The 23215-nt window shown below is 38.5% G+C and overlaps 1 protein-coding gene across 2 annotated transcripts in view; it reads right to left on the reverse strand.

Moving 5' to 3' along the window:
- Window positions 1–2707: 2707 nt before the first annotated feature.
- Window positions 2708–23215, reverse strand: part of SLC30A5 (solute carrier family 30 member 5) — a 33622-nt gene continuing 13114 nt past the window's right edge. For both annotated transcript variants that reach the window (XM_080677734.1, XM_080677735.1), the window contains 11 exons: window positions 21563–21650; window positions 19786–19862; window positions 19380–19550; window positions 18588–18876; window positions 18211–18419; window positions 15280–15437; window positions 14323–14452; window positions 8806–9007; window positions 7966–8192; window positions 5096–5224; window positions 2708–4363 (listed from right to left, as the gene is read on the reverse strand). In XM_080677734.1, coding sequence (XP_080533860.1) covers window positions 4193–4363; window positions 5096–5224; window positions 7966–8192; window positions 8806–9007; window positions 14323–14452; window positions 15280–15437; window positions 18211–18419; window positions 18588–18876; window positions 19380–19550; window positions 19786–19862; window positions 21563–21650 — 1851 coding nt within the window. In that variant the 3' untranslated portion in view covers window positions 2708–4192. The remainder of the gene's footprint in view (window positions 4364–5095; window positions 5225–7965; window positions 8193–8805; window positions 9008–14322; window positions 14453–15279; window positions 15438–18210; window positions 18420–18587; window positions 18877–19379; window positions 19551–19785; window positions 19863–21562; window positions 21651–23215) is intronic.

A 23215-nucleotide genomic window follows, 5' to 3' on the forward strand; every position in this document is an offset into this window, starting at 1 on the left:
CACCCTCTCCAATCTGGGACCCCTCGAGGGATGTCCGACTGCCCGTTTAGGCCCGATCCAACCGGAATTGGGCCTAAACAGGAAGTCAGACATCCCTCTCACAATCCAGGACTGCTGGCTCCCAACTGCTCGCCTGCCTGCCTTCCTGATTGCCCCTAACTGCTTCTGCCTGCCAGCCTGATCACCCCCTAACCACTCCCCTGCCAGCCTGATTGATGCCTAACTGCTCCCCTGCCAGCCTGTTTTCCCCTAACTGCCCTCCCCTGCAGGCCTGGTCACCCCTAACTGCCCTGCCCTGCAGGCCTGGTCCCCCCACAACAGCTCTCCCCTGCATGCTGGAAACCGATCATTGTCTTACTAATTAGAAAGGTGTGGACAAGGAACCTTGGAAGGCTGGTCAACCTTGAAGCTCTGAAAGGTCAGAGCCAACCACTCCCTATCTAATTAAGACAATGGTAGCTGACGAAACTTCCCCACTAAATAATCATGTAAATCCTTATTGATAAGATAATCTGCCTGTTACTGGAATTGCCTGCCTAAGGGCAATGGGTGTATCCCAAACCTGAATAAAAGGGATGGCAAGGCCAAAGCAAAGCATAGTCCTCCCACTAGAGGTGGGCTTCCACCTGGCCCCCATTTCCCAAATTAATATTTTTCTAGTCTTTTTTTCATTTGTGTGCGGCCTTCTCTAAAACCTGAACCCTGAACCGGAACCCTGAACCACGTGGGATGTGAAAGGGGTTCCCACACTGCAGGCCTGGATCCCTCCCAACTGCCTTTCCCTGCAGGCCGGTCGCCCCCAACTTCCCTCCTCTACCGGCTTGGTCACCTCTAACTGCCCTCCCCTGCAGGCTTGATTGCCCCCAACTGCTCTCCCTTACAGGCCTGGTCCCTCCCAACTACTCTCCCCTGCTGGCCTGATCACCCACAACTGCCCTCCCTTGCAGGCCTGGTCCCTCCCAACTGCCCTCCCCTGCTGGCCTGATCGCCCAAAACAGTCCTCCCTTGCAGGCTTGGTCCCTCCCAACAGCCCTCCCCTGCTGGCCTGATAACCCACAACTGCCCTCCCTTGCAGGCCTGGTCCCTCCCAACTGCCCTCTCCTGCTGGCCTGATCACCCACAACTGCCCTCCCTTGCAGGCCTGGTCCCTCCCAACTGCCCTCCCTTGCTGGCCATCTTGTGACAGCCATCTTGTGTCCACATGGGGGCAGCATCTTTGACCACATGGGGGCAGCCATCTTGTGTGTTGGAGTGATGGTCAATCTGTATATTACTCTTTTATTAGATAGAGGCCTGGTGCACGGGTGGGGGCCAGCTGGTTTGCCCTGAAGGGTGTCCTGGATCAGGGTGGGGGTTCCCTTGGGGCATAGGGCGGCCTGGGTGAGGGGCCTGTGGTGGTTTGCAGGCCGGCCCTGCCCCCTGGCGACCCAAGCAGAGACCCTGGTATCTGGGGTTTATTTATCTTCTACAATTGAAACTTTGTAGCATTGAGTGGAGCCAAGCCTTCTGCTTGCTCCGTGGCAGCAGCCATTTCTATTGGGACTTATGTATCTTCTATAATTGAAACTTTGTAGCCTTCAGCGGAGGCCTTGGCCGGCCAGGGTGTGCGGCCAGGGTGTGCGGAAAGCTTGGCTTCCTCCATCACCGGGGGCAACCCTAGCCTCCTGCTCTTTCCAGCTCTGTGGCTGCCACCATTTCTGTTTGGGTTTATGTATCTTCTATCATTGAAACTTTGTAGCCTTGAGTGGAGGCCTAGGCCGGCAAGGGCAGGCGGAAAGCTTGGCTTCCTCCATCGCTGGGGAAACCCAAGCCTCCCTCCTGCTCTCTGTGGCCGTAGCCATCTTGGTTGGGCTTATTTGCATATTCACTCCTGATTGGCTGGTGGGCGTGGCTTGTGGGTGTAACAGAGTGATGGTTAATTTGCATATTACTATTTTATTAGATAGCCTCATTCTTCTGCTGTAATGAGAAAAGTTTAAAGTTTGATCAATTATCATGTAATAGAAACAATAAATCTATATCTTAACAGATGTAATGTTTATTCTAAGTGGAAATCACCAGTGCCTAAATTGTAAGAAGGGAAAACAAAAGTTGGAAAGGAAGGGAAAGGAGAGAAATGGGAAGGGACAAAAGAGAAATCAATAGGTTTGTTCACCACCACCACCACCCTTCATGGGGCAAACGAAGTATAAACAGGCTTCTGTTTTGGGTATTATTTTAAGCTTGTTTGTTCACTGAATATAATATTAATTAATCTCTCAGATGCTGATTTCAATAGAAAAAATGACAAATTAATAAAAGCTACCTCTGAAGTCAAGTTTAAAATATTAAAAATCCTTTCACTTTATTTAGCTTTTCAACTTTCAATTTCTTTTCACATTATTCCTTTTGCTCCTCATAACCCTTTGAATTTGAGATTGAATTATTTTATGTATGAGAGAGGAAAAAAAAGATACTCGGAGAGGCTGATTTGTCTAAAGTCACATGGTTTGTATGAGCTGGAACCAGTACCTAGGTGCTCTTCAATGTGGAGTTTCCCTGCTTTCTACCTGGACTCCCCTTAATCTTCAGCCCCTGCCTTCTTCTCTCAGTCACATTAATTTTATTTTCCTGTTGTTTATATGCCTTCTAAGGGAAATGATAAGTTTAATAATGGTGCAATATTCATTGTACCTATCTACTTAAAAATTTTTAATGTACAAAAGTTGCATTGAAACGCCAATATGCATTTATTTTCCCACCATTCATAAATTTTTAATTTTGAAGATTCTGGACCAGATAATGTGTAAAGAGAAGACAAGGATTATCCAAATAAGTTATAACAAGTTTCTAAACCTCTCACATATTAAAAATTAGTAAGACAAAAATATGATTTACAGTACATATTTGCCATTATGTTAGATAAGAAAATAGTACCCATACTAAAATTAATTCATCCTACTTATCAAAATTTCTAGTCTAAGAATGAAAATATTCAGATTCTTATAAATAGACAGGTATTCAAAAGTTTCTTTTGGACAACGTTCTTTGGTGTTTATAAAACTGCATATATTATTATATATCTATTATACAGTCTTTTCAGACTGTACATCCCTTTTAAATTGAAAATTAAAAAATATAAATTAGATATATTTATAGAAAATAGTTATAGGATATTTTGATTTCATGGTGCCCGAGTGTTTATAGACCATATTAAACTTTAAATGACTACCTATACTTTGATATTTCTTATGTATCTACATGTACCAAAAAAAGGACATTTAATTTATGGGCAGAAAATTAACTGAGTTGACAAATATTTATGACTCTCTCAAATGGCTATTCCACAACATATGGAACTAAATGAAAAGATGAAAAGCCTAACATTGCTTGGATACCAGCTTGATAAACAACTAGGAATGACAGATGCGTAATAAGAAATGTAGTATTCTACTTTAGAGGCAGAAGACAAGTGAGTGAATAACATGGACACAACTTAGTATAAGTTCTTCACCCTAATAAAGTAATATTCATTTGCAAATATTACCAAAAGTAAAAAAAATTTATTTTACAGAGTGGTTGGTTTTTGTAATACATCAAAAACTGTAGTTATACTTCCCTATTCTCACTGCTTGTCTCATTATCAGTGGTTGAAGTTTCTCCCAAATAATTTACTTTACATTTAAAGTGGCAATACAGATTTTACTTAACGGATTTAAATTTTAATTAGAAACTAGTTTTATATACAGAAAATCCATAAATATAGAACTTTTATTCTTTTTTTTATCCTAGGGCTATGCAAAAAAATCGACTAAAATTTTTCATTTGGGTCTTTGTAATAAACATGTACATACATTATTTACAATGGAGATGCTTTCTGGCACAAAGTAAACACAAGTAATTTTGGTCTTCACTTGATTCCATCATTTTATGTTCATCTTCAAAGATGATGTGATATATCATGTTCACTCAAATTTTAAGATTCTTGTTATACACATAATTCAAATAATGATTTTACTTGAACAATGAATGCTCCATTCTGTATTTAAATTTCCTTTAAGATTCCTTGATCCAATAGTAGCGAACTTTATTTTTTCAAATATGGCAAAATGTTTCTGTACAATTGTGTGCAATTTTCTTCCTTCTGGCAATATTCTAATACTTAGTCATTTAATCTTCATTGTTTACATTCCAGAGGTAATTCCTGGTTATCTCACATGATGTAAGTACCATCTTTGTAGTATTTCATGGACTCCATTTGTTTTGTCATAGCCAGGACATCATGAAATCCAGTACTTAGGCCAGACATATGTTGAAAGTATGCCTCTTTTTCCACTTGAATTGTTAAATTGTTTACTCCAGCATCTTTAAGTATTCCTGTAACCTGTTATAAAAAAATCCATATATTTTAAAGCATTTAGGTTAATGCATTTAATGCACATGTCTTAAATAATTAATATTTCATTTTTTATAGCTACAGATAGTCAAAGATACATCCTCAAAATAATGTTTATTATTTATTTGGGCAAATGTTAGATAGGATTTTTTTGTTTTTGTTTAAAATATGGAACACTTGGACAAATCTGCATGTCATTCTTGTGTAGGGGCCATGCTAATCTTCTCTGTATATGTGCTGCCAAAGGGAGCACAAAATAGGATTTTAGGCAATGAGTAAATTCTGATCTCACTTTCAAAGTAGTAAAAGAAAACAGCTATTGCTTCCAATTCAGTATGTCCAGAATAGGGATACAAGAACTGTTTTGATCCCTATCTTCAACCATAGCATATACCCTGCCAATGTTAATATTATTATAATTAAGTTAGGGCTACATTTATAATAACTTATTTCTTGATCATCTATTGGGAATTAAGGTGGATCATAACTTAATTTTATTTTACATTAACTTAAGCTGATCCTCAATCCTAAAACTTGATTTTATTTTAACCAGTTTTGGATATAAAGAAAACCTAGGTGTACAAAATGTTGTTATGCTCAGATGAAAGACTGATATTTTCAAACAGTTAAATTACTATTGAATTGTATAAATTATAATGCATGTAATTTTATGCAATAATTACCTCAACTGAAATTACTTTAAAAACAAAAGGTTATTACCTGCTGTACTATTCTTTGTTCCAGCACATCAGATGTCACCTGTATATGAATTGTTCCTGCCACAATATTGGCAGAATGACGCCAAAAATGAGGGTCTCGGTATGATATTAATCCTTCAATTTTTTGTATCTGTCAAATAAAAGCTGAAGTGATATAAATGGACTTAAAGGTTATAATTTACTTAACTACAAAGGAATTTTTTTGGTCCAGGAACCATTACTAAACTAATTAAAAAAAAAAAAAAAAAAAAAAAAGAAGAAGGTAATAAGGAGAGTGCAGAGTGAGAAAGAAATAGGAGAGCAAACTAGCATAAAATAAAGGTGCCGGAATGTTTTGACCTAGGAGTGATGTCATGAAAGGTAGCTCTGAAGAAGAAATGAACAGGGTACAGGTGCCTTTATACTCAACAGTTGCACACCAATTTTTACCTATGTAAGATGTACTTTGCCTATTCTAAACAGTGGATACATTCAATAAACTATACAGTTTCTTTTAAAATGACACACACATTTGCATATTGTTTGTTATTACACATTCAAAAATTATCTTCCAGCCCTAGCTCGTTTGGATCAGTGTATAGAGCATGGGCCTGGGGACCAAAGAGTCCTGGGTTCGGTCAAGGACATGTACCTGGTTGCAGGCTCCTGCCTGGCCTGGGCCCTGAGGGGCTTGTGCAGAAGGCAACCAATTGATGTGTTTCTCTCACATCGATGTTTCTTTCTCTCTGTCTTTCCCTCTCTCTTCCACTCTCCTTAAAAATCAATGGAAAAATATCCTTGGGTGAGAATTAACAAAAGGTATCGTCCATATGCAACAATCGAGGGCTGGATAAATAAATTATAGACTATCTATACATTACCACTACATTGTCATTAACAATGTATTACAATATAGCCCTAGCCGGTGTTGCTCAGTGGTCAGACTGAAGGTCTCGGGTTTGATTTCTGGTCCTGGTTGTGTGTGTGTGGGAGGCAACCAATCGATGTGTCTCCCTCACATTGATGTTTCTCTCTCTCATTCTCCCCCTCCTCCCTCCCTTCCACTCTCTCTAAACATCAATGGAAAAATATCCTTGGGTGAGGATTAAAAAAATGTTATTAGAATATTTATCAACATGACATAATTAAATGAGGAAAAATTTAAAAAGCAGGTTTTTTTGCTACTTTTATTTAAAAAAATATTTCTATATAGAAAAACAACTTTTAAAAGTGTTTCTTTCCAGGTGGATTATATGTGGTCCCTTCACTTTTGTACTTTTCTGTACTTTGATATTTTCTGTAATAGACATGTTACTTTGACATGAAAAACTTTTGTTTTTAGTAGGATGTAGTATTCACTAATGAGAAGATGAGAAAACCAGACTAATATTATTTATGGAAATAGTGGGCTAAGATGCCATACTTTTTTTTTTTTTTTAAAATATATTTTATTGATTTTTTTTTACAGAGAGGAAGGGAGAGGAATAGAGAGCTAGAAACATCGATGAGAGAGAAACACCGATCAGTTGCCTCCTGCACACCTCCCACTGGGGATGTGCCCACAACCAAGGTACATGCCCTTGACCGGAATCGAACCTGGGACCCTTCAGTCCGCAGGCCGACGCTCTATCCACTGAGCCAAACCAGTCAGGGCAGATGCTATACTTTAAATATTCAAGATGCTAAAATTTCATCAGCAGATCCTAATTACTTTAATATGATATGGCAAGCCATAGCTGAAAGACATTCTATTTTTCTAATTCATAGCAAAAACTATGAACTGCCTGTTTATGTTCTCAAAGACTGTCTTTTTCTTGATTTAAAGAGTACTTTGCCTGTTTATATGTGCTGCAAATATTTCCTCCTGGCCTGACTTTTGTATTTCATATTTGTTATGGAATCTTTTGACAATGGACACTTTTCAATTGGTCCAATCTGTAGATTTTTTCCCTTTTTGGCTTCTTGTTTTACTTCCATCATATTAAGAAGGCGTTCCTTTCCCTACCTCTCTGCTATATTCTTCTATTTTATCTTAGCAGTTTTATCATTTTGTCATATAATATTTTCACTCACTGGAAATATATTTTTATATGATATGGTATAGATCCCTGGTCGGCAAACTGCGGCTTGCGAGCCACATGCGGCTTTTTGGCCCCTTGAATGTGGCTCTTCCACAAAATACCATGGCCTGGGCGAGTCTATTTTGAAGAAGTGGCGTTAAAAGTTTAAGTTTAAAAAATTTGGCTCTCAAAATAAATTTCAATCATTGTACTGTTGATATTTGGCTCTGTTGACTAATGAGTTTGCTGACCACTGGTATAGATATATGTAGCTTTTCTTTTCCACCAAGTGGAAATGTTAATTAGGTCAACCCTTTCTTCCTCACTGATCTGAAATGTCATCTTTGGTATATACTGAAGTTCCTGGGCCTATTTCTGATTTTTAAAATGAGAATTAATTTATGTGCTTATTCTTGTGCAAGAACAAAATTGTTAGTTCTGTTAGTAAATTCTGTAATTTTATAATAACAGGATAGAATCCTTTTAATTAGTAGTTAATTCTGTAAATTTATGTATTTTTTGTTTATTCTCAAGCATTAACTCTTTCCAATAAGCTTCCAAATAATATTGGATTATCTCTGCTCCCCCAAAACAAAAACAAACAAATCCAAATGAGAGGCAACTACATTGGGATTTAAATGAAAGAAAATCAGCATCTTCATAATATAGTTTCCCATCCAAGAAAATATCTCCATTTATTCAGTTCCTATTTATGTCCTTTAAATAAAACTGTATTTTGTTCATTCATATCTTGCATATTTCTTGTTAGGTCAATTTAATTTCAAATGCTACTTTAAAAGGAAAAAAATAGTGAAGAAATTACACACAGTACCTTTTCTAAAGCAAGATGTAATTCTTTTTCATATTCTGGTGGCAGTCTCAGAAGTAGAACCTGACAGGCATCTTTAATCAGTGGAACAACACTGAGAAATATTAATATAGCAATAAAAAGAGAACAGAGGGGATCAGCAATGAACCATCCAAACTGCTCTATAAGAATTGTGGATACAATCACACCAACACTGCCAAGTGTGTCTGCCAAAACATGTAGAAATACACCTGTAAGTAAAATATATAAAAACATTAAAAATTAAATCACATCTAATTTAGTTCTTTTATCCATAAAATATCTATAAATATTACTGGATACCTACTATTCACCTGTCACTCAAAATGACTAAAACATGGTCACTACCCTCAAGGAATTCACAACCTAGGAGTAAGAAGGTATGGATGTGGGCTACTATACCACAGTGTGGTGAGTTTTATGATGGTGTGGTTTACCTGGGAAGGCTTCCTAGAAATTGTGTATAAGCCAAGTCTTAACATTACCCAAATAACTTATATTAAACATTTAGAATAATTCAATATAGTGATAAATACTTCTCTCAATTTTTTTATAGTACAGTAAAAATCTGTTTGTTTTTTTTTTGTAGTGGAAGTTCACAATGGCATACTCAGTATTTCCCCTGGAAATAATATTTATGCAACTGTCACTATGAAAAGAACTCTATAATTATACAGTAATTGATATTTATTGACTTGAACCTTTTTTTAGCCACAGATTGTTTTTCCAAAATAAAACTGTACCAGAGCCCAATATTTAATACAAATAAACAGTGTCAAATCACAACATGGTTGAAAAGTAGGTCAATATTTGGCAAGGACTCACCCCTCATGTTAGCATTCATGCCTCCGCCTGCAGATCCATGGCTGTGACCGTGCCCATGGTCACTGTGGCTGTGCGTATGGTGTGAATGGCTGTGATCAGATGAGTGACAGCTTCCTTGAGAAGCTCCATGGGTATGGTTATGGGCATGGCTAAAGGCACAGATACCAATAAGGTTTACTATCAGTCCTCCAACTGAGACTGGCTAGCAAGAGGGAGAAAAGAAAATTTTTAAATTTGTAATTTAAAAATAAGCTTGTTGCTTAAAAGTTAGTATACAGCTATATATGTTTTCTGTTTATAGTTTTGAAAGTATTCATAGCAAAACCTCATTATATTCATTAAGTAAATCCAAATTTTAAGTGATTAAGTATATGTACTTGGTCCATGACTTATGAATAAATAAACGATACTGAAGTTTTCTTTTATTTAAATAAACAGTTTGAAAATACTACTTATTAGAGTAAGTATACACTATACCTGAAACCTTGTTTACATTACTAGGTAAATTTCAATAGTATGTATTTATAGGTATAACTCATTCTCTTTTTAAAAAATAAATCTTTAATGTTCAGATTACAGTTATTCCTCTTTTTTCCCCCATAGCTCCGCTCCACCCGGTTCCCACCCCACCCTCTGCCCTTACCCCCCTCCCCGACACTGTCCTCATCCATAGGTGTACAATTTTTGTCCAGTCTCTTCCCCCCTCCACCCGTCCCCCCCGCCCCGAGAATTGTCAGTCCACTCCCTTTCTATGCCCCTGATTCTATTATATTCACCAGTTTACTCTGTTCATCAGATTTTTTATTCACTTGATTTTTAGATTCACTTGTTGATAGATATGTATTTGTTGTTCATAATTTTTATCTTTACCTTTTTCTTCTTCTTCCTCTTCTTAAAGAATACCTTTCATCATATAATACTGGTTTGGTGGTGATGAACTCCTTTAGCTTTTTCTTATCTGTGAAGCTCTTTATCTGCCCTTCAATTCTGAATGCTAGCTTTGCTGGGTAGAGTAATCTTGGTTGTAGGTTCTTGCTATTCATCACTTTGAATATTTCTTGCCACTCCCGTCTGGCCTGCATAGTTTCTGTTGAGAAATCAGCTGACAGTCGTATGGGTACTCCCTTGTAGGTAACTAACTGTTTTCCTCTTGCTGCTTTTAATATTCTCTCTTTGTTTTTTGCTCTTGGCACTTTAATTATGATGTGTCTTGGTGTGGTCCTCTTTGGATTCCTTTTGTTTGGGGATCTATGCGCTTCCTGGACTTGTAAGTCTATTTCTTTAACCAGGTGGGGGAAGTTTTCAGTCATTATTTCTTCCAATAGGTTTTCAGTATCTTGCTCTCTCTCTTCTTCTGGCACCCCCATAATTTGAACGCTTGAAGTTGTCCCAGAGGCTCCTTACACTATCTTCATATTTTTGGATTCTTTTTTCTTTTTGCTTTTCCAGTTGGGTGTTTTTTGCTTCTTTGTACTTCAAATCTTTGACTTGATTCTTACGATCCTCTAGTCTGCTTTAGATCTCTGTATATTATTCTTTATTTCAGTCAGTGTATGCTTAATTTCTAGTTGGTCCTTTTTCATATCCTCGAGGGTCTCGCTAAATTTATCGGCGGTTTCTAGAAAATTCTTGAAAAACTTTATAACCGTGGTTTTGAACTCTATATCCAGTCGTTTGTTTTCCTCCATTTCTCTCATTTGTGATCTGTTTCTTTGTCTCCACATTTTGGCTGCTTCCCTGAGTTGATAGAGTGGCTTTGTGTGCTAGATGTCCTATAGGGCCCAGTGGCTCAGCCTCCCCAGTTATCTGAGGTGGACACTCTAGGTGCACCCCTTTGTGGGCTGTGTGCACAGTCTTGTTGTAGTTAAGCCTTGACTGTTGTTGGTGTCACTGGGAGGAATTGACCTCCAGGCCAATTGGCTGTGAGGATCAGCTGTGTCTACGCTGGGAGAACTTCTGTGCTGGAGACATCCCTATGGGGCAAGACTTGCTTCAGTGGGGCTTTGGTGCTCACTGAGTCTTCCCCTTGAGTGTGGCCCTATGGATCTCAGGAGTTGTGATCTGGATGGTCCCACTCTGACCACTCGGTTCACTGGATCTTGGATCTCCAAGGAGGTGCAAATTTAGCCTCTGCCTGAGGCCACCCAGCAGGAGCTGCGGAGAGATCTGCAGATTCCTCTTCTTTGTTTGTGTTTTGGAGGTGCCGAGATGAGGCCCAGCTGTGAAGCAATGCAAGCTGCTGTGGGGCCTTGGGCCTTCTTTTGGAAGTTCTGGTGCTCTCTGACCCAGCTGCAGTTAGGTAATTTTAGATTGTAAAGGGCCAGGCCATTCATATGCAAAAGCCTCTGCACACAGCTTGGGTGGGGCGGGGTCTCAGGGAATCAACAGGGCGGAGCAAACAGCTATGGCTGATCCTCATCCCTGCCCTAAGAGGCCCCTGGTTGTCAGTGTCCCTCGGTAATCGCTGCAAGCACCTCTGAGAGAAAGCCGCCCTCGAGTTCTGCCTGAAGCCAGACAGTCCAGTTTTTCCCGTATGAGTTTGGGTCCCCAGGGTCTCGCCCGGAACTGGAGTTCAGAGCAGTTGGGAGCTTGTGTCTCCCTCCCGACTGAAAAAGACAACAGCGTCCTCAGTTGCGAGCCCTTTCCGCGCACGTGCGCCTCCGTACCTTTGCACTTTACTTCTGCACCTCCTCTGAGTCTCAGTGTGCTTTTCTCTTTCCTTCTAGTTGTAGAGTTTCCACTCAGCCAGCCTTCCTGTGGTTCTGGATCATGTCCGTTTTGTCTTTCAGTTGTAGTTTTGAAGTGGTTGTGCGCGGCAGCAATTTCAGTTGTTTACCTATGCCGCCATCTTGGTTTCCCTAACTCATTCTTTTTAATAGCTGCATACTATTCTATGAGTGACAAATTTATTTAACTAGTCCTTTCATTAGTGGCCATTGTCTCCCCCCCCATTATCTAGCTATCTACATAATAGAGGAATATGCAAATTAGCTAGGATGCCATAATGTCATGACTAAACGGCAGGGACCTGAGGCTGCATGGTGCCTGGCTGGGGTGAGGGACTCAGGCCACACCCCCCACCCCACGGGGCTTTATGGGGGACCTCAGGCCACGCCCCTCACCCAGCGGGGCTTGAAGGGGACCTCAGGCCGTGTCCCTCACCTGGTGGGGCTTGATGGGGGACCTCAGGCCACAACCCCCCACCCCAGTGATGGGCCAGAGGACCTCAGGCTGCGCCCAGTGGGGCTTGACAGGGGACCTGAGACTATATCCCCCCACACCCGGTCATGGGCTGGGAAACCTGAGGCTGTGGCCCCCTGCCCAGAGGGACTTGACGAGGGTGGGGCTGGCCAGGTATGGGTCTCACCCAATGGGGGTGGGGCCGGCCGGGTCTGGGTCTCCTGCATTTTCGAAGCGGGTGTGGGTGGTGGGCGGGGACTTGACTCTAGGTCCTGCGGTGTACCCCAGACTCTGACAGGAGGGATATTTTCATATACATTTTACTAATTTTCTTTCATCTCTGACACTTCTATTATAAAGGGCAAATAGCAATATTAAAATATTTCCTCTAATTAATTCCACTTTAATGTACACGAATTTCATGTACCGAGCCACAAGTAAATAATAATAAAAGCATAATATGCTAATTAGACTGGATGTCCTTCTGGACATCCTTCCTTCTGGACAAAGCCACAGCAGGCGGGGGCTGAGGCAGAGGCAGCAGAGGCCCCCGGCCATGTCGGCGGCCAGGGCCAAGGCCCTTGTGCAAATTTCGTGCATCGGGCCTCTAGTTATAAATAATGATATAATGAATCATGCATCTCTACACACTTGTGTGAATATTTCTGTATTAAATATTAAAGATCAAAGGATATGAGCACTTAAAATTCAAGATGTATTTCCCAACTGTAATCCAAAAACATTTTACTAATATATGCTTCTACCAACAAGACTCATAATTGTTTTTAGTCATTCATCAATTAATTGCTGAGTTCCTAAAAGCCAGGTGCTACAATTTAAGAGTTAATGATACACAATTCAGGTCCCGAAAACACTTCACTTACATCTTAATTTTGGGACAATGACAAATTAAACAATAGTTATAACTCAACACTGCTATGGGAATATTGAGAAAGGGATATCTAACAAACTTTCCAGAGAAAAGAGGGGTTAAGGGAAGGTATGCCACCAGAGGAGACATATAAGCAAAGTCTTAAGGAAGTCTGAATGTCAGAAGTAAGGGAAGGGCAGGCCAACTATAAGAAACAGCACATATAAAGGTAGGTCTTTAGGTATAGGTAGAACATTAGAAGTTGCTATAGCAGTACTATAATCTATGGAGTAAAATTAATATTTTTCTGCCCGACCAGTGTAGCTCAATGGTTGGGCACTGACCTATGAACCAGGAGGTCATGGTTCAATTCCCGGTCAGGGCACATGCCTGGGTTGCGGGCTTGATCCTCAGTGGTGGGCATGCAGGAAGCAGCCAGTCAATGATTCTCTCTCATCATTGATGTTTCTATCTCTCTCTCCCTTCTCCCTTCCTCTCTGAAATCAATACAAATATATTTGAAAAAAAAATTTTTTTTCTGATTTGATTCTCTAACAAATTTCTTCAGGTATTTAAAAACACTTTCAAACAAAAACATTTATTTTTTATTTCTTAAAGGAAGTTGTATCAGCTTTTAATATTGGAAGGCACTTTATTTTATTTATTTATTTTGGTTAATCCTCACTGGAGTATATTTTTTCCATTGATTTTAGAGAGAGTAGAAGGGAGTGAGATGAGGGGGAGAGGAGAGAGAGAGAGAGAGAGAGAAACATCATGTGAGAGCTACATCAACTGGCCGCCTCCCACACATCCCAACTGGGGCAGGGAACCTGCAACCCAGGTATATACCCTTGACTGGAATCTAACCCGTGACCCTTGGGTTCTGGGGCTGACACTCTAACCACTGAGAACACCAGTCAGGGCCAAACAAAAACATTTAAAATAAGTCCAAAAGAGATCTCTATGTTTTAGAATGTCATCTAATATTTTGCCTACTAAAATATTAGAGAAAAGGATTAATTCTAAGAGAAAAAAATTTAAAAAAAGAGAATAGGAAATTATATTAAAATTTTTTCCTCTGAACACCAGTGAGACGTCTGGGCACTGGTGGATGAAAAGAGGAGGAGTAGGGGTGGGTGGAAGGCTCATTCCAAAAAAGATGGGGCCCAGAAGAGTATTTCAGCAGCCCAGGAGGCAGGGCCAAAGATATGATCTTCCCTAGGGCAGTGGAGGGAAGGGTGGCAGGGTATTTATCAGGGATTGGTGAATTTGCTAAGAATCTGCCAGACTCCTGGAAAATTTTTTGTAGGAGTCAGCAGTGTAAATAACAAGATAGGAAGTTATGTTGATTTAAATAAAAAATGAAATAAAACCTTTTTAGATCAATAACTACAAATAATTATACTTTAGCATGAAAGAACTATATGAATATGAGCAGTAATTCAAATAGAAAAATAGAGACTTACTGTTAACATGTGTGTGTCTAGTTCCGGAGGATCAATTAATCTAGCCACTGACTCCATAAACACAAAGAAAGCTATTACCATCAGAAAAAGTCCATTAATAAAGCCAGAGAGAATTTCTATTCGGCCATACCTAAAAATGTAGAATACATTTTTAGAAAAGGAAATGACAAACAGTTTAAAAGTATAACATTATTACTTTCCAAGTGAGAAAACAAGTCCAAATTTTCAACTACATAAATAGTAATATTAGAAAGTTACCAAGATTTTAAACATCATACTAATATGTTCCAAGGTACTTTCTGGACATATATCTGTTGAAATTTTATATATTTATCAATATATAAATGTTCCCTCTTTTACACAAAATCTTTCCTAATTTCTTAGCAAGAAGTTAATTTTTCCTTTAAGCCCCTAATGTGCTCTCTATCTTTGTCACAGCACATAGATTCTGCTTTATACCAAAATCATTTGTATTTTTGGCTCATTTATCTTTCAAAATATAAACAGTTGAAAATAAGAGCTGAATTTATTAATCTATTTAGAATAGGTCTTACCAAAATACCTTGTACCAACGGGGGATTCTAATATTTGTTGAACTGAATTATTCATTTAATGAAAGGATATTTAATGTATAGCCCCTTCATTTTTAATACTCAACAGCAAAGATGTGAATGATCATGTACATTCCATTGCCTCAAACATGTTGAGCAAAGAGCTCAATAATTAACTATTTGTTCTCTGCCTATAAGAGGGATTTGCCAGGGAGTACAATCTTGAGCTTACTGTCAATTAGTATTTATTAAATGTTTGGTTCATTTCCTCTTACATAGTTCAAATTAAAGAAAAACAAAACTCTGAAAAATTATTTGTATTAAGAATAATAAAATTTCATGTCCCTAAGATAGAATTTGCACTTAAGACTTTCATTGTACTACATCACCTTGATAGTGTACCTACCCATAGGAGAAAATCCGAGTTGCTTTCCATCTACTCATTAGGGCAGCAAAAAGTCCCATGACCAAAGCAGAGCAGTCAAAGAGCATGTGAAATCCATCTGAGATCAGACCCAGACTATTGGTCAACACGCCATAAAATAATTCCACAAAGGTAAAAAGCTAAAATATTAAAAAAAAAATATATAGGGGAGTGTGTTGGAAAATACTGTTTCAAGAGAGAGTCACCAGAATTTAGTCATGAGGATTTTACCCCAATTAACCCACATTATAACCTTAATTGTACCCAATCTTTACTTGAAGATATAACTGCCTCTAGTTATTTAACTGGTATTTCTACTAAAACTGCATGTCATATAAATTGTAAGAAACTACACTAATCAGTTATGTCCATCTCATAAATTATTTAAAAGGAGATGGTTTTATAGATAGGTCTGTAGAATGCAATAAACTAAGCTTTAACATGTTAGCATCTAGTGTGTGGTGAGATCCTACAAGGAATAGATAACATCTTTATTTTTTTATTTTTTTATTTAAACTTTATTCAGATTATTACAATTGTTCCTCTTTTTTCTCCCATAGCTCCCCTTCACCTGGTTCCCACCCCACCCTCTGCCCTTACCCCCCTCCCTGACACTGTCCTCATCCATAGGTGTACAATTTTTGTCCAGTCTCTTCCCCCACTCCCCACACCCCTTTCCCCCTGAGAATTGTCAGTCCACTCCCTTTCTATGCCCCTGATTCTATTATATTCACCAGTTTATTCTGTTCATCAGATTTTTTATTCATTTGATTTTTAGGTTCACTTGTTGATAGATATGTATTTGTTGTTCATAATTTTTATCTTTACCTTTTTCTTCTTCTTCCTCTTCTTAAAGAATACCTTTCATCATATAATACTGGTTTGGTGGTGATGAACTCCTTTAGCTTTTTCTTATCTGTGAAGCTCTTTATCTGCCCTTCAATTCTGAATGCTAGCTTTGCTGGGTAGAGTAATCTTGGTTGTAGGTTCTTGCTATTCATCACTTTGAATATTTCTTGCCACTCCCGTCTGGCCTGCATAGTTTCTGTTGAGAAATCAGCTGACAGTCGTATGGGTACTCCCTTGTAGGTAACTAACTGTTTTCCTCTTGCTGCTTTTAATATTCTTTGTCTTTTGCTCTTGGCATTTTAATTATGATGTGTCTTGGTGTGGTCCTCTTTGGATTCCTTTTGTTTGGGGATCTATGCGCTTCCTGGACTTGTAAGTCTATTTCTTTCACCAGGTGGGGAAAGTTTTCGGTCATTATTTCTTCCAATAGGTTTTCAGTATCTTGCTCTCTCTCTTCTTCTGGCACCCCCATAATTTGGATGTTGGTACGCCTGAAGTTGTCCCAGAGGCTCCTTACATTATCTTCATATTTTTGGATTCTTTTTTCTTTTTGCTTTTCTGGTTGGGTGTTTTTTGCTTCTTTGTATTTCAAATCTTTGACTTGATTCTTACGATCCTCTAGTCTGCTGTTAGATCTCTGTATAATATTCTTTATTTTAGTCAGTGTATGCTTAATTTCTAGTTGGTCCTTTTTCATATCCTCGAGGGTCTCGCTAAATTTATCGGCGGTTTCTAGAAAATTCTTGAAAAACCTTATAACCGTGGTTTTGAACTCTATATCCAGTTGTTTGCTTTCCTCCATTTCTCTCATCTATGACCTGTTTCTTTGTCTCCGCATTTTGGCTGCTTCCCTGAGTTGATAGAGTGGCTTTGTGTGCTAGATGTCCTATAGGGCCCAGTGGCTCAGCCTCCCCGGTTACCTGAGGTGGACACACTTGGTGCACCCCTTTGTGGGCTGTGTGCACAGTCTTGTTGTAGTTAAGCCTTGATTGTTGTTGGTATCACTGGGAGGAACTGACCTCCAGGCCAATTGGCTGTGAGGATCAGCTGTGTCTACGCTGGGAGAACTTCTGTGCTGGAGACACCCTTATGAGACAAGACTTGCAAAAGCCTCTGTGCTCAGCTTGGATGGGGCGGAGTCTCAGGGCGGAGCAGACAGCAATGGCTTCCCGTCAGGCCTGCCCTAATAGGCCCCTGTGTCTCAGTGTCCCGTGGTAATCGCTGCAAGCACCTCTAAGAGAAAGCCGCCCTTGAGTTCTACCCTCTGCCAGACAGTCCAGTTTCTCCCCGATTGAGTCTGTGTCCCCAGAGTCTTGCCCGGAACTGGCATTCAGTGCAGTCGGGAGCTTTTATCTTCCTCCCGCTTGAGAAAGCCAGCCGCGTACACAGTTGCCCGCCCTCTCTGCACGCGCGCCTTGGTACCTCTGCCTTCCACAGTTCCTCTGTGTCTCAGTGTGCTTGTCTCTTTCCTGACAGTCCAGTTTCTCCCCGAATGAGTCTGGGTCCCCAGAGTCTCGCCCGGAACTGGAGTTCAGCACAGTTGGGAGCCTTTGTCTCCCTCCCGCTTGAGAAAGCCAGTCACGCACTCAGCTGCCTGTCCTCTTTGTGTGCGCGTCTCAGTACCTCTGCCTCCTGCAGATCCTCTGAGTCTCAGTGTGCTTTTCTCTTCTCTTCTAGTTGTAGGATTTCCACTCAGCCAGCCTTCCTGTGGTTCTGGATGATGTCTGTTTTGTCTTTTAGTTGTAGTTTTGAAATTGTTGTGCGAGGTAGCAGTTTAGGTTTTTACCTATGCCGCCATCTTGGTTTTTCTTCAAGATAACATCTTAAAAGCTACTATATTTATTGATTTGAAACACTACACTAAACCGTTTCTAAAATGCCTCAAACACTGTTTGCTTAAGTAGTCTGACTATAACCCTGTAATCTTCCTACTACTTAAGAGAAAATGTAATTTTAACCCATTTGTTATTACCAGAAATTTGGGAATTACTAAAATTATACCAGAATTGTCAGAATTAAAAGATCAAGCTTTTAAGATATACCACTTATATTTTAAAATCTTACCAGATTCAAACACAAGAAGTAAAAGATCTGCCTAGAGTCATTCTCCTCGAGAATCTGTTTTAGTGATTCCTTAATAAACCTAGGAATGGATTGGGAGCTATGCTGAAAAGCATCACCCATGAAGTTATAAAGAGGTGTTCCTTCAGGAGAATATCCAATTAGGGTACCTTTCTGTCCTCTCTTAGAGGGAGATGATAAGATGTTAGCAGCTAAAAAGAGAAAAAAAATATATTATAAAAGTTTAAAAGTTTAAGCTACCAAAACCTAACACAGTATCTGTCAGCACTAAATGCAAGCACTGAATAAATTTCCAAATTGAGTAAATGATATAATCATCAGAATCCAAGAAGAAATTTGCTAAGGAGAAAAATGCTTACACAAAATGAAGAATATAGCGCTCACTACCACTCCTCCAGACAGGACATGTTCAGTGCTCTGCTGGTGTGCTGCTCTGTTCATAGCCCGAAGCTGATCTGTTATTGGATGCGTCCAAAAATTTCCAAAAAGTAGAGCACTAATGAAAATGGTGAAGGATCCATAGCGGGCACAGTTGTTAGCTTCTATTTTGACTGAACAAATGGCATCGACATAGAAATCCAGGATCATGACAAAAAAGATAACCGTTGTGAAAGGCGTAACGAGAGAAAACCAAGACTCGACTTTACTCTAGAAATTAAAAAAAAAAATTGGGGGGGGGGTCAATATTATACCGTATAAAGTTCACATCTTTTAAGACATCTTTTAAGATGTTTAAGTTAATCCCTTTATGTATAACAAATGTTCTCATGATTCAATATGATTTGTAAAATGCCCAAATAAAGACCTATAAGATACTGGCACAATATTCCCCAAAGTATTAAAAACAAAAGCAGTTGGGTTCAATACTTTTTAAAATAATAGGTGACCCATAATCCTTGTTCCTAACATGTGGTGGGTATTAAATTATTTCAACTGATTCCTTTGAGCCATAGGGATGGGAAGGTATATAAATATAATGGTACTTGACTATAAACAATAAAATTAAAAAGTTTTCAAAAACTACAAAGAAAAAGCAAAGATAATTTAAGCCACTTGCAACCTCAAATTGAAATAAAATACAATGTACCAAACTAAAATTTGTAAGTAATAGCAATTCATTTTACTTATTACCAATAAATTCCTGATCTTACCTCAGTTGTCACAGAAAGAACAATGACCCATGGACACAAGAGAAGCACAGAAACAAGATGGGATAAAGCTTGAAGACGTTTGGCTCCACCAACATCTATAGAGAGCTTTCTGGAAGCTGTATGAAAACCAACTTTACAACACAAAGCCAGTACTAGCAATAATACTCCACCCTATGAGCAAAATTAGATAATTCTCATTAGAAATATACACAGTCCAATATTCAGGCCTTAAGTACATAATATTTGAAAAGATGAACTAGTTTTTCCATATCCCAAATTCCTGAACTACTTAAATGGCAGGCATTAATGTAAATTACTGGTAAGTCATTTTAAACACTTTTAAAGTTATAGTTGCTATAACTTTTCAGAATCTTTGATCACATTAGCAACAATGAAAAGAACATACCTTGTGATCTGCCACACCTAAGAAGGCAATGGCTGTGTAAAGCATATGAGTTAGAGCACTGTCATGATGTCCTTCAGCTAAGTGAGTTGGAGTAAAGGAAAAAATTGCAAATATTAACTCACTGCCCTGAAGTCCTCCTGGAATTTTTGGTACATTATTTTAGGTTGACTATAGACTAGTCTGGGGCCCCAAACCTGACTACCCTCAATAGTTTCCCTTAAAAATAATTTAAAAATTAAATTTTGCGATGACTAATAAGTTGGCTGATCTGTATTCCTTTTGTTGTCTCCAAAACAATTATAATAGTGCCTAAGATATAGCTGTTAAATTTTAGTTCTTAACCTCCAGGAGACATATACATATATACTGTAAGTAGAACAAAGGGACAAGAGCAAGGACCCCTGGACAACTCCTATCTAATGGACTTCCTCTTTTAGAATGACTTTATTTATTTATTTATTTATTTATTTATTATAATTATATACATTTTTATTGATTTCAGAGAGGAAGGGAGAGGGAGAGAGAGAGAGAAACATCAATGAGAGAGAATCACTGATCAGCTATTTCCTGCACACCCCCTACTGGAGATTGAGCCTGCAACTCAGGCATGTGCCCTGACCAGGAATCGAACCGTGACTTCACGGTCATGGGTTGACAGCCACCGAGTCACACCAGTGGGGCTAGAATGACTTTTAAAATCAGTCCTAAATCTGTTTCTAAGTCATTGACCACATAGCCCTCATCAAAGCAAGCAAAAAATAAATGAGGGTGTGTGGAGACAGCTGTATTGCAAACATTTCAAAGTCATGGCACCCTCTTTTATTGTAACAAAGTAAACTGATATAAGAAGTTTTTGGGCAGTATCTGTAACCAGGAGACTAAAAAAATGGTGTTCTAAGTTCTGATAAATGGAGTAGGCAAAAAAAGATGTATGGATAAGAAATAAAACAAATTATATCTGTAGAGGAAAGTGAACAGACATATTTGACTCAAAAGTTGGGTTTACATAAAAGAGAATTGGGGGCTGAGTCCGAGATAATAATTTAGAGCAAGAGAGTGAATATCTAATTTAAAAACTTCCATGTTTCCATGCCTGTGTGTTGAGCATCTGCCCCCTAGTGGTCAGTGCGTGTCATAGCTACTGGTCGAACAGTTGCTTAGGCTTTTATATATCTACACTAATAAAAGAGAAAGATGCAAATTGACTGTACCTCCACGACGCCCACCAGCCAATCAGGAGTGAGTATGCAAATTAACCCAACAAAGATGGAGGGTTAATTTGCATACTCAGGCACGGAGCGAAGACTGAAGGCTCCGGCCCTAGCAAAGACTGAAGACTGAAGAGGCTTGGCTTCTCCACTGTGGCCGGAGTGGAGAAGCCAAGCCTCACTGTGGCTGGAGTGGAGAAGCCTAGCCTTGAGGCTTGGCTTCTCTTCTGCGGCCAGAGCGAAGGCCTGGGTCCCAGGTGCCGGAGGAAAACCGGTGCCGCCAGCCAGGGGAAGGAAGGCCTATTGCACGAATCTTTGTGCAACAGGCCTGTAGTATACAGATAATTGCCAGTGACTTCTAAAACAACCATTTAAATTATTAAATTACAAGGGAGCAAATAGATTGATTTTGTTGAGTGTCAAATCATTTATTTAGCATGAGGTCAACGTAAAATACTTTTACTGTCCCTAAATTTCTGACAGTTTAATTCAGTCACTCCATTTCCCATTCTGCCAGTCTTTTATTTTTCTACAACAATAAATAACTCTGATCTGTTACAAAAGGATACGGTGTTCAGCCATTTTAGCCATGAGATCATCATTGTCGAAAAGCAATAGGCAGATCACAGCAATAATAAAAAAAGCTGCCCCCCTTGTCTGGAAATGAAGAGAATAATCTTAAGAATGGCTTTTTTAAGAATTGATTTTTAAGACCATGATTACACAAATGCTAAAAAAATTTTTTTGCAAATAAACATTTAAGGTAAAAGAACACCTGACATTAGAGCCCTTATACTGTACAATATAAATTTACAGTATTAACAGTAAGGTAAAAGTAAAGACCTCTAATAAATTCTGCAGGATATTTTAAGGGCACTTAAGACACAATAATGACAACTTCAATTGTCTACTTACTAATATGGCTAGCCATGTTACCATACACAAACAATTATTGTTCACAGAATTAATCTTTGCAAATGTTACTCTGCTTTTGATTGAAAAGTCCAATTAGGTAAAGAATAATTAGTAAGGACCTAACAGTTAATTTATAATAATATCAATATTCTAGGTACCACTCCTCTAGGGGAAAGAATTAAAAAGCTATATTAAGAAAACTAGCAAAGTTATTTTTAATATCTAGTAAAGGTATAAGGCACTTAAAAGCTGACAAACATTTTATGTTCTCATTCCAGGGAAAGGATTTTGACAGAAGAAAATTATAGAAAGGACATACTAACTTAGTTTTTACAAATACTTCAGTTTATACAAAAGCAATTTAAATAGCATTATTATACAGTCTATATTTACAAATTAACAGGTATAATACCAGATACTTTCATGAAATAAAAATTTAAGATGAAAAGTGAGGATCCTATTCTACTTATTACGTGTTACTACTACACTCGATAAATTATTACTGTGGTAGATATTTTGACAAAAGTCAGTATACATAAACCATACAATTTAAAATTTCTTAAGTTTTATTGAATCAGAATATGGCAACATCAACAACACTCAAATATGGAGAATGTAATCTAATCTTTTATTAACAAAGAGGGCAACTGAGAATTTTGTAGTGCTTTAGTCATAACTAAGGAAAAAACCCACTGAGTCCTGGATAAATGCTGAGATTCATTACTGACACGAATGAGAGGATATGCAAGATCTATACACATTTCTGATTACTGGTGCAGCAAAATTTTTTTTAAATGTTTTGAGTCCTTTATATTTCTTTTGTGAGTTGTTTTTCCCTGTTTGCTCATTTCTGTTGAGGATTTTAAGCATTTTTCTTAACTGACTTATATTTTAATGAAGTGTAAAGCTTTTTTTGTGGCAATTTGCTGCTGTTAGTTGTTTGCACAATGATTTCTGTTATATAAAAGCCTGTAATCATTATAAAGTTAAATGTGCTGAATTTTCCCTTTGTGGTTTTTTTAAATTATTTATTTATTTTGAAATTTATTTTTCAATTACAGTTGACATAAAGTGTTATATTAGTTTCAGGTGTACAACATAGTGATTAGATATTTATATACCTTACAAAGTGACTGATATTTTCCCTACTACTTTTATGCTTCTACAAATATCTTCCACCAAACTCTTCAATTCACTAGACATTTATTTTGGAGTACTCTATAAGTTAGGGGAGAAGCTTATACAATGGCATATGCTTTAATATTAATGATCCAATGTGGAATGTACAGTCTCTCACTCTGTACTCG

This window comes from Plecotus auritus (genome assembly GCF_963455305.1).
Source record: "Plecotus auritus genome assembly, chromosome: 7".
Lineage (NCBI taxonomy): Eukaryota > Metazoa > Chordata > Mammalia > Chiroptera > Vespertilionidae > Plecotus > Plecotus auritus.